This window comes from Sabethes cyaneus, chromosome 3 (assembly GCF_943734655.1).
Source record: "Sabethes cyaneus chromosome 3, idSabCyanKW18_F2, whole genome shotgun sequence".
Taxonomy (NCBI): domain Eukaryota; kingdom Metazoa; phylum Arthropoda; class Insecta; order Diptera; family Culicidae; genus Sabethes; species Sabethes cyaneus.
The window spans coordinates 236,566,777-236,578,639 of record NC_071355.1 but is presented as its reverse complement, the minus strand read 5'-3'; the positions used below and the strand labels follow the sequence as shown (position 1 = coordinate 236,578,639).

Here is an 11,863-nt window from a genome sequence, read left to right as displayed (position 1 = left end):
AATGCAACCACGTGCGCCCACTAGTGTTGGTAATGTTTATTTTCCACACATGTTTTTCCTATTTTGTTATCGCCAGCTCGGACGTTTGTTTGTTTTCCTTGACATCGCGAAAAGTTGCGCTCTCTCGCTCGGTCGCTCGCTCGCTAGCCCACTCGCAAACTCTCAATTCCAACTAGCACGTGCTTTCGGTGGGTTGTGTTGGTTGTTTACTACTCGGCCACATAGGAAAACGCTGCGCTGGTGTGCAATGGTGCCAACAGTTCGCTCTTGGTACATCAGCAGCAGCCAGGCGATTTGCCGTGAGCGAGAGAGCACGATGGTTTTTACCGCGATGCGATAGGCAGCAGGCCCTAGCTAGCTAGCCAGCCGCAGCGCGACCGTTGACTACTTTCATTCATTCAGTCTCGTGATTTTGTACGCGAATGGTACTTTTCGTTTCGTTTCTCCGCAATCAAAACCAACGGCTACTACTAAGTACTGTAGGGCAGTTCAAATTCAATCTAGTAATCAGAAGCAAAAATGTTCGACATTATGACGTTTGGAGAGTTTTCGAAAGTGATCGATTATTAACGCTCCAATGCCAAGTGCATTTAGTGTTGGTTCAAAATAATTTTAAGTTAAAGTGTATTTAAACAAGCAACATTGGATTTCATTGAATCATATTTTCTGTTACTGACACCTTCTTTCCTCTTCATGTATTATGGTGAAAAGTGTTTTAACTTCATGGAAAAGTACCAAAGTAATGTACAAAAGTTTCAAAATTAAACTCTGGACGTGTTTCAAAAGTCATGAAAAGTTATCTAAAAACTAAACATTTGTGTAAATAGTGATGTTGTTCTGCATCAAATCTAGTTTATAAATAGACCTAATACGACATGAACGGTAGTGTAATATTCAACTTTAAATAGTCCCCATCGAAACAATTTCCAAAGAATGCAGCATTATAGTGACTAACCCCGTCGGCCGATCCCGAGCGCCATGCTGTTTGACGCTGTCCAGAATGGTGACTTAGAAAAATTGGAGACGCTGCTGGACAGCGGTGCCGATGTGAACATTCGCGAGGAAAAGTTCTTCAATACCGCCCTGCACAGGTCGATTTTTGCCAAGGCAAATCGGTTTGAGCTGATTGATTTGCTAATCAACCGTGGAGCCGATTGCAATGCATTGAACAAAAAATATCAAACTGCCTCCGAGTTGGCACTGGAGAAGAAGCAGGATGAGCTGGCGAAGCACATGATCCTGCGGGAAACTGACCGCATCGATAATCATCTTGCATATTACCTGCTGATTCGCCGGGGAAACCTTCAGTTGTTTGAGTTCCTCATATCGATAAAGAGGCTCAAGTATGAAGATGAAATCCAAATCATCGCCAGAGCGTATGCGGAGCTCAAACTCAAAAACGTCCCGCTGAAGGAACACATGGAAGCCTATCTGAACGAGATCCTAATCAACCATGACTATTGGCTAATTAACTCGGCTGCTGGAGGTCGTGGAAAACAGGGCAAAGAGCGAGCTCAAAACACGCACCGCATTCGAGAAATTGTGGAAAATGTCCAACAATTATCTTCTACCTACTGTAACCATAATCTCATGGATGTGGATAGCGTCTTTCTGCTGCGGCTGTCCTACATTCTGGAGAACATCTTTTTCATTCGGAACCACTTCAAAGAGTTACCCCTGCATCACGTTGAATTCTGCATCGGTAAGTCAACACACATTAATCTTTGACAATTAGTTGAAATATTTATGACACACTAAATCAATTATAATTTTGCCTAAGAATTTATCCTAACATTGTAAACTTTTCACCTTCGATTGAAAGTAGTACCAGCGCTTTCGAATCGCCGCGTGTTAAACAACCTCCGCTTTTTAAAATTACATCCAACCAAACTATGGGAACGGAACACGCGCGAGCGATTCCCGGATCCCCAATATAGTCCGCAAAAGCAGAGCAAGGACTCGCGCCGCGCGCTGCGTCGCCCCGGCGTTCGTTGAATCCTTGCGTGTGGCGCGCGTGGTCTTCCTATTCAGCCGTAGAGCATGTGTCGGTGTAGGTGTAGGTACGCACCGTTGCGTTCGTTTGTAGATCTTGAGTTGAAAACTTTTTGCGACGGGCACGGAAGCAGCACGCGGCCCGGCGTTCTCGGTCGCTCGCTTGCTGCTGTGAAACCGAAACGGGCGAGCTGCTGCACAGCACAGATGACGAGATGACGATGGTAAAACCGGGTACTGGGTGGTATCTAACTTCCGCCCGCTGTTCGTCTGTTTCCATTCGTTGCTCTGCGAATAGTGTCGATGTTGCGTTTCGATACTTGCTCTAATATTCGCTGTTAGAAGCTAGTGCGATTGATTTTATGCTGATTGCAAATATTTGAATATTTTTGATAATGTAAAGCAATGTGTGAAATGTATTGAACATTTCTATTTCGTAGTTCAATACAGCTAAAACAAGTCTAAAATATTTTGTTGATTGGTTGAATTTTATCTCAATTTATTGAAAATGTTGGAAAATATTTATGGTTTAGTTCACGAAAAGGATTTAAAAAATCGAAATTAATTATTAAACTTCTTGTATTTGAAATTCTGATAAATTTACTTTATCAGGTTTTTACTGCAGAGCCTCCACGGTCCTTTACGCTTATGACAATTTTGCTTAGAGTCGAAAAGTTGCCTGAAATTATTTTAGGAAGTTCATAACAAGTTTGATACAATTTGAAATAGAACCAAAATGCTGTCTTTTGTCTACAAGCAAATTTCACATGTGTATTTTAGTGCGGGTGCTTCGGGCGGACCTCCAAAATGCTTAATTGGGCAAGTTTAAAGTTGCCGGTTCAACTGTTATACACCGGAACGTATTTCGTTTCCAGCTTTTCGTCATCCAACCAGCAACTGAGTATTTAGATTTACTACCAAAATGTAGGTGGTGCGTCGACAATCCGTACAAGACATTTGTGTTTACTTTATCTTAAATTATTAACGAATTGCTAGACTATTATAGCACTACAATCCTTCAATAAGACAGCAATATTGACACTGAAAATGGACGCTTTCTGAATTTATACTGATGGCATCTTCCCTCCATTTTAAGAATGTTTTACATTGTTCAAATCTGCTACTTACTGCTATTTATTAGTCAACAAATACCAAAGTATCTCGGATAACATCAATTGTGATCAATCAAACACGCTTTTTATAGTCCGTCGCTAAAGAATTCTCTAGTTTTCTGAACTACATAATCGATCGTCATGTTCCAAAATATCTACACTCATTTAGCACTAGAAAGCCTGGCCAAATGTTGCGTTACGATGCCTTATTACATCCTAGACCAGTGGTTCTCCTGGCGAAATTTCCTATACTATTTTGCTTCAACCTAGTTTTTTCTATATTTGAGAAACGCTATTCTAAACAAAGTTTACTCTCAACCAATTTCTGAAACTCTGGTGCCACTGCGATCAACACACTATACAAACGACTATTTTGCTACATGACAACGCTTGGCCACGCCACGTTATCAAATCACTTTATCAAATCTACCCCAAATGCCATTTTCCTCAGAAAATACGTTGCCCGATTGTTGCTCGTTCCCTTCGATGGTCTATAGTATGGCTGATCAAGGGACCTAATTATTCTCACAGTCACCTCGCTCACCTCACTTCACTCACGGGCCGTATTCTTACAGTCATCCTCACCTTACCTTACGGGCTCTATTTGAATTGTACAGTCACCCAGGTGAGGAGGCGGAGTCACCTAGGTGACACTCAGAATTGCAAATTATGCTCTCACCTAAAAAGTTTAGGTCGGGTGACTGTGAGAATAGGGCCTCACCAGTTCCACTGACAAGAATACATCAATACATCATCTTAGATCGTCGTGGAAAATCTTAGAAGACGAAGGCTTTTACCGTAACGGTATTGGACTTCTGCCAGAAAGACGGAAAAAATTGTAGCTAGCGATGGATAATATTTCGAATGAAGCAATTGTAACCATTTTTCTACAATAATGCTACACTTACCTAAAAACGGCCAGAACTTGGTGGCACGTTTTGTATAATTTTTTGATGATAATTAAAAGTTAAGAGGTGTCAAAACAATTATAAATTAAACGTTGAAATATTTTTGTTTTCTATGGACATGGGCAAATCCATGGACTGACTTCGCAGTGAAGCACACACAAAGTATGGGAATTTTTAACCGCTTGGTAAACAACCAAGCGTCACCTTCGATTTCTCAGCAATTCAATGGAGGCGCATGATTACTTTTGAATCGCTCTGCAAAAAATTTATGAATTTATGTCAGATTTCACGATTTCTGAATAAACATTAAAAATATTTACAAACGATATTTTTTTTTAGTTAGAAGAAAGCAGATTCATTAATTGATTAGTTGTCTTTCCGTCTAACTCGGGAACGATGGAAAAAATTGGGACTTTTTCTAAAAACTTGTAGGTAAATTTAGATTTAAAACCCGATTTAATCCATCTATTGGCGAAAGGAACCTTTGTTATACCATCTCATTTGTCATTTAAGTTAGAATTCGACACGCCTTCGGAACATAAATCAACTTTTATAACACTATGGTAGATATCATCAATACATATGCATGTCTATGTAATATACTGATAAATTTGTATAATATTTCAAAGGAATCAAAAAATGTCTTCATTTTATTTGTAATTTGTTATTTTGAGTTGATAGCGGGGTCGCATTCTGGGGTTTGGTTTAAGTTAGAAACTGGCCGTTTTCCTGGATGTATTCGGAACGTTCCTAGACCGTGTCCGGCTGTGGCCAATGTAATCCTGGATACTGACCTGGTTAAAATCCTGGATGATGACAAATGAACTACTTTTTCAATTTTAAGTACTTAAAGCTGTCACATGCTGTATTTTAGTTCAATTCAGAAACTGATCCACGATCCGGATCATTCCCGGACGTGTTCAGATGTGTCCGATGATATGGTCTAGTTTTGCAGTTTCGAGTGCTTGGAGGTGTCGCATGACGGGATTGTTATGATTCAAGATGCTTCTATGTTGAAGTTTCATGTATTCCGGAATTTGTTCCGGACATATCTTTGGAACCGTATATCCGATCCGAATTCTGTTCAATAGAATTCTTCCCAAGCAACAATGTGAGTTTTATTGTACTTTTATGGCGGTCTTCATGACCAATTTTGGTTTTGAACTCCATCATAAGAGTGTAATAAAATCCAAATTGTTACTTGGGTTCTAGGCTACAAAACTTTGCGTTTGGTAGTTATTCAGTCAAATCGGCCCAGGCATTTGATAAAAGCAGATGTTTTTTGTTATATTTTCACTACTGAGACTGTTATGCGTTTATTTGAACTTGTGACTGACATAGTTTGATATTTTTTCAAAATTTTGGGAACAAACATAACATTACTGTTTAAAATATTGAAAGAATAAACATTTTAAAGATGATTCCCAGGCTTACTTCAAAAGTGGTGAAAAATCACATGGGACTGTTATGCGTTTATGGGTAGTAGCAAAGCAAAGCCTAGGTGCTACATTCCGTTATCGAAACTTGACCTTCTATTTTTATACGACAGACTTCGCAGCCAGCTATTAGAGTACAGAACAATTGCAGGGCCAGTTGCTAAGATCCTATTGACTCCAACGGCCTCTCCCAGCTGAGATTCGAACATACGACAACTGGCTTATTAGGCCAGCGTCATACCTCGAAGCCAACTAGAGCACATGATCGCGTTTTTTTCTATTCGGTTCATTGGTTTTCTTAAATAATTTCATCAATGTTTTTCAAATAAGTAAGACCAATTCTAAAAACATTTAGCAGATATATTCACAGCGTTAAGGCCTCTCGTTTGATACTAAGATAATTGAAATCTGATTAACTATCTGGTTGAAATCGTTATAAATAATTGTAAATTTTATTATGCTGCACACGACTGCGCATAACTTTCAAATTAAACATTCAATCAAAAAACAAATCAATGGGGATCTATGGGGCTATATTACCTACCAAATGAGACTAATAGTGCATAAATCGGCTAGGCCATTTCTGAGAAACGTTCGACTAATTGACACCTTGAAAAAGCACATTTTTAAACATAACTTTTGAACCGCTTGATTGTTTTCGATAAAATTTTCCCAAAAAATTGCAGTAGCAAGTGCCTTCATTTGATACTAAAATTGTTGAAATCGGTTAAGCGGTTCCGGAGAAAATCATGTCAGGTAATTTTTACATTTTGACTTATAACTTTCAAACAAAATGTCGGACCGTAAAATTATTCAATAGTGATCTACAAGGTGATAACACCTTTCAAATAAGCGTAATGGCAAAAGAATCGGTTCAGCCATCTCCGAGAAACAGACGACTAAAGTCAAGCGTCACATACACACACACACACGGGGCGCGGTAAAACCCTAGACTGGATTCATATGTGTGGGGGTGGGATTTATCCCGAAATAGTCCCAATACTCAGATCGGTGCTTGTTGAAATAGGCATAGCAAAGAAACCCTGCGAGGGTGGCTGTAACGGAGTGCGCGTCATGTTGGAGGGCACTTTCTAATCGGTACACGTCTCGTCAGGTCAAGAAATCCCGCGAGGGTGGCTGTGACGGGGTGCACGTTATGACTGTCGGCATCTTCTAATCGGTACACGTCTCGTTGGGTACTGCGAGCTAGCTGCGCAAATGACCAGCAACGTTAGCCTGCGTTGATAACTGCAAAGTGCATGAGCACGGCATCCCCTTGATATGCCTGAAGGAGAAACGCTAGAAAGCGTGATAATTGGAAAAGTGCAAGAGCACAGCCTCCCCCTGATGTAATACTTCATTGTGGTACCGGGGGGGTGTAGGCAGAGGGCAAGGATGAGGTTTTGGTGGGTGAGAGTCCCACACAACGTCCGGGTGGGCTCCGGATAAGAACATTAGTTTTCCGAAACCTTGTAAAAAAAAACACACACACACAGATATTGCTCAATTCCTCGAACCTTATCGATTGGTATATGTGACTGGGCCTTTGTTATAGTATAACAAAGGTAATAAAGGTTTAGAAATTGGTCGAAAACCACGAAGTTGATCCGAGGCCCCAATTGATAGGGCTCGACAAACTGAGCAATGCACTATGAGATATCAGGCGGACAAAAATCAGAAAACTGACTTTCACTAATCCTTTTAATGAAATTTTCTATTGATAGTAAACACTTCAATTAAGAAAAATCCAAAATAGCAAGTCTCTATACAGCCACGTAGCCAGAAGGGGGGGCCCGGGGGCCCAATTTTGATTTTAACTGTTTTATGTGCATATTTTTTCGTTTAGAACCACAATACATTAAATGTATTATAATATATTATAGTTATAACCAATAAGATATGCATATAATGTATTAGGAGCCAAGATAGGACTCCTGGCCCCCACCTCTGGCTACGTGGCTGTCTCTATACGATGTTGTTTCTGAGATAGAGGCTGTCAAAGTTGAAAAACGATATGACATATATGCTTTTTGCCATTAAAACACGTTTGGTTTCAAATCAATTTTTGAACACTATTTTCAAAGTTAAATCTTATGTATTATACATCATTAGAAAGGCAATAAATTGAGCTTTCCGAAAAACAAATGGTTTAGACAGCTAGAGTAAAAATATTAATCATAAAAAGAATGAGAAGAAGAAAAACATGGAAAAATAAGAGAATTTTCTGCTTTGTTAGACGAGAACTTTTTTTCTCCAGATATCTCCAGGTCAATTCCACATTCTGTGTTCAGTCTCAAGTATATACTACCAAATTATGAAAGAATTACGTGCCACCATGCGCCACTCTGCGAAATACAGTATTTTGAAAATTTCTAGTCACTATGGGAGATTTCAAGACTAAATATATTTCCAGCGAATCACACACACACACACACACACACACACACACACACACACACACACACACACACACACACACACACACACACACACACACACACACAAACGCGCGCGCTCAGATAACGTGATCAACGTGAAATGATGACAACAGAAGCATTTAGTGTAATCATATTTAGAAACTGGGTTAAGCAAATTTCAATATGAAATAATTCAGAGGGAGTCACCATCGAGATTTCCTACTTACGACATTATTTGAACTATGAAGAAAACATGCGCCCCTGCTGCTAAGTTAATCGAAGAAACGTCTTCGAAAATTTAAAATTCCAATCCAATTGAGTGGGCTGAATTCTTAGACCTATGGCCTATTTTAAGATCTATCTTCTAGATCTGTTGAACTTATGGACCAATTTCGGTAAATCTTACAAAGTTTATATGGGACGAAAGTATTTTGCAAATGAAACATATTGTGTGACATTTGTTTGCGCCATCTCCGAGAAAACGTTGGTAGACAATTGATTACTCAAACGCATATATAGAAACTCATACGTGTATACATAAATTCATATATACATACATACATACAATCAGACATTTGTAGATCTCATCGACCTGAGTTAAACAGTGAATGACACTCGGCCCTTTGGGCTTTGCTAAAAAGTCAGGTCTTCTACCGTGCGGCAATTTTTCTTCTGTTCTGGGTTCCTTTTATGATTTTTTGATGAGTTTCAACATAAAACCAAATTTTTTTGAGTTTGGCCACTGGGAAAAAAATAATTGAGCCGAAAGGCCGATTTTGAAATTTTAAGGAATAAGGGACTTTTAACATTTTATGACCGCCATCTTGTCCAATATAAAAAACATGTATACATTTGAAGACAGGATTTGCAGTCTTAATGCAAAAAAAGATCGAAAATCGGTTGAAAATTGATCATAAAACGGCGATTTTACAAAATCATATATTAGTTTTTCGCATATGACAAAGGTAAAAAGTTAAACCCTTTTCAAAATATGTCAAATGTTTGCAAATGTACTCTAAGAACATATTTTAATCATACAAACTAGGAAAACATAAAAAACCCTAAAAAGAATTCGAAAATATTTTTGGCCGCCTGCTTGTATGGAAATCCCCCATAGTGCAATGTCTGTATGCGTGCGCGCGCGCGTGTGTGTGTGTGTGTGTGTGTGTGTGTGTGTGTGTGTGTGTGTGTGTGTGTGTGTGTGTGTGTGTGTGTGTGTGTGTGTGTGTGTGTGTGTGTGTGTGTGTGACGCTCGACTTTAGTCGTCTGTTTATCGGAGATGGCTGAACCGATTTGATCGCCGTTAAGTTTGTTTGAAAGGTGTTACTGCCTTGTAGATCACTATTTAATTGTTTTGCGGTCCGACGTTTCGTTTAAAAGTAATAAGTAAAATATGAAAATTACGTGACACGTTTGTCTCCGGAACAGCTCAACCGATTTCAACAATTTTAGTATCAAATGAAAGATCTTGCTACTGCACCATTTTTAGGGGCGTTTTGTCGAAAACAAAAATTCAGTTCAAAAGTTATGTTTAAAAATGTGTTTTTACCAGGTGTCAATTAGTCGAACGTTTCTCCGTGATGGCCGAACCGATTTATGCACTATTAATCCTGTTTGAATGGTAATATAGCCTCATAGGTCACTATTGATTTATTTTTAGATTGGGCGTTTAATTTGGAGGTAATGAGTAATCGTATGTAACACAATAAAATTTACAATAATGCATAACGATTTTAACCAGATGAATCAGATTTCTATTATTTATTATCAAACGAGAGGTCTTAACGCTCTGGACATATCTGCCAAATTTAACGAGAAATGGTCTTGCCGGTCAAAAGTTATTTGATAAAAATTGGATGATATTGCTTAAGAAAACTTTACTGATATGAATCAAAGAGAATGCACAGCGGGGCTAAACCTTAAAAACACGAGCGTAAAAATCAAGATTTTTCAAGGGGTGTGTCTTTAGAGAAGTTCATTAAGCGCATCTTTTTACATTATTAGGGTGACCGAGAATCCACCTATTAGGGTGACCCAAATTCTTCATTTTTTTAGTGCATCCAAAACATAAAGTGTCTTAACAAAAGTTGTAGAACATAGTAAAATAAGCAACTATGCTGAACATAGAAATTGTTTATTTCTTAGTAGTTGCGAAATATATTGATTGGTTTAAAAAGCACTTAAGGACTCTACTCTGTAAAGTCGTCGAATAATGGAATTTCGTAATTTTTTCAGATGTTGGAATTGAAGTTAAGTGTTGCGTTTTGTGTTTGAATATGTATTTTGTAATTATTGGATGCAAAAATGGTGATTATTATACTGTTGGCCACTGAGCGTGGGAATACTCACTAGAAATCCCTTATTTTGTGGAAACCAACGGAGTATCGGAGAACGGATTTGAATGAAGATGTCGAAACATAAGGTGAATACTTAAATTGTTTCCTAGCGATAATTGAAAATTCGAAAAAATTTCACAAAGGCTGTCTTTTTTTAAATGGATTTTTTTTTCAACTTTCCAGAGTAGCGTTGGTTCCTCAAATCTCAATAACTGACCATTACCATTTTCCACTGAGCTATTCAGTATATCAAATATAAAATAGTATATTAAATAACGGGTGGCAACTAAAATTTTGGAATTTTTTCGCGGCCCTTATGCTCAACAACAAACGAGCTCAGAGAGAAATGAGAGTGTGTATGTGTTAGCTCTCTTTCTCTCTCCTCTTTTTGTTAATATTTTTTGTTTTGTTTTTGCTTGCCCAGTTTTGCTAAAAATGGCGTCGAAACAAGAAGCATTCCGGGAGCGCGTTGTACACTTCAACGAACTGCAACAGAAATCTCGGCAAAAAGTATACGGTACAACATTTAAAAAGCAAATATGTTGCGGCTTCGACTGTTTACCATGTCCTAAGATGCCCAGCAACTATTCGCAAGCAAGCTAGTGGAAGACCAGCCAAATCTATGGACGCAGAAAGACATCGTTCTGTTTCTCGTTTCTTCAACAGCAATCCGTCTGGTTTGGCTATCAATTAAGATGCACCAGACGAATGTTTTGAGAAAATTTTGATCCCGTTTCTACAAAAACATTATGCAGATGGACAATACGTGTTTTGGCCGGATAGAGCATCATCGCATTTGGCCAAAAAACACAATCGTTCCTGAATACCCATTAGATCCCATTTTTACCCAAGAACCGTGACCCGAGAAATCTGTCTCAGTGCGCCCAATCGAAGATTTCTTCAGGATTTTGCGTTCCTTGGTGTACAAAAATAACTGGAGAGACACGAATTGCAAACAGTTGATTGGTAGAATCAAGAGATGCACTCGTAAAGTTGACATGAAGACCGTACAATGCTCCTGTTTCGGACGTCAAACGAAAGCTTCGCCGAACAGCCGATTACGGATTGTTTTCAAATGTACACTAATTTTTTTTTCAACAATGGATAATGTATCTTTAATTTCGGTGAATCAGATCTTTTTCATGTATCTTTGTCTTCTTTTGACAGCTTTTGAAAAAAATTCCAAAACTTTAGTTGCCACCCGTTACGTATTGATAATATCTAACACAACGTTAACAAGTGTTGAATTATGTTCCGTATATAGACTTGTCGATTTCTAACTCAAATGACTAGTAAGATGATATAGCAAAGGTTCCTTTCACCAATAGGTGGATTTAATCGGGTTTTGTCAGTTGCGTCCGAACGAGCGATAGCGAGTAAGGAGAGGATCACCCCTGCGAAATGGTACTTTCCACGAAAAAGTTTCCCATGAAATGGTACATTCCGCTTAAGGTTTTTCGCGAAACGCTGTACAATCACGGCGAATATTGCTATCTGCTTTCTGGCTAAGCAATGAGGGGAGTTGTTTTCTAGTTTACTGTGAGGAAAAATTGCAAATTTGTATATTAAACTGCCAATCCCACATAACCAATAAGCATTAACATAAGCAGCAAATCAGCATATCTGGCATTTTATTTTGCACGTAGTTATATAAAGCTAGTT

General features: G+C 38.6%; 1 protein-coding gene across 1 annotated transcript in view; it reads left to right on the top strand.

Moving 5' to 3' along the window:
• Positions 1-978: 978 nt before the first annotated feature.
• The window catches only part of LOC128743277 (uncharacterized), a 74,627-nt gene continuing 63,742 nt past the window's right edge, over positions 979-11,863 (top strand). The window contains exon 1 of the mRNA XM_053839822.1: positions 979-1,702. Within this exon, the coding sequence (XP_053695797.1) occupies positions 979-1,702 (724 nt within the window). The remainder of the gene's footprint in view (positions 1,703-11,863) is intronic.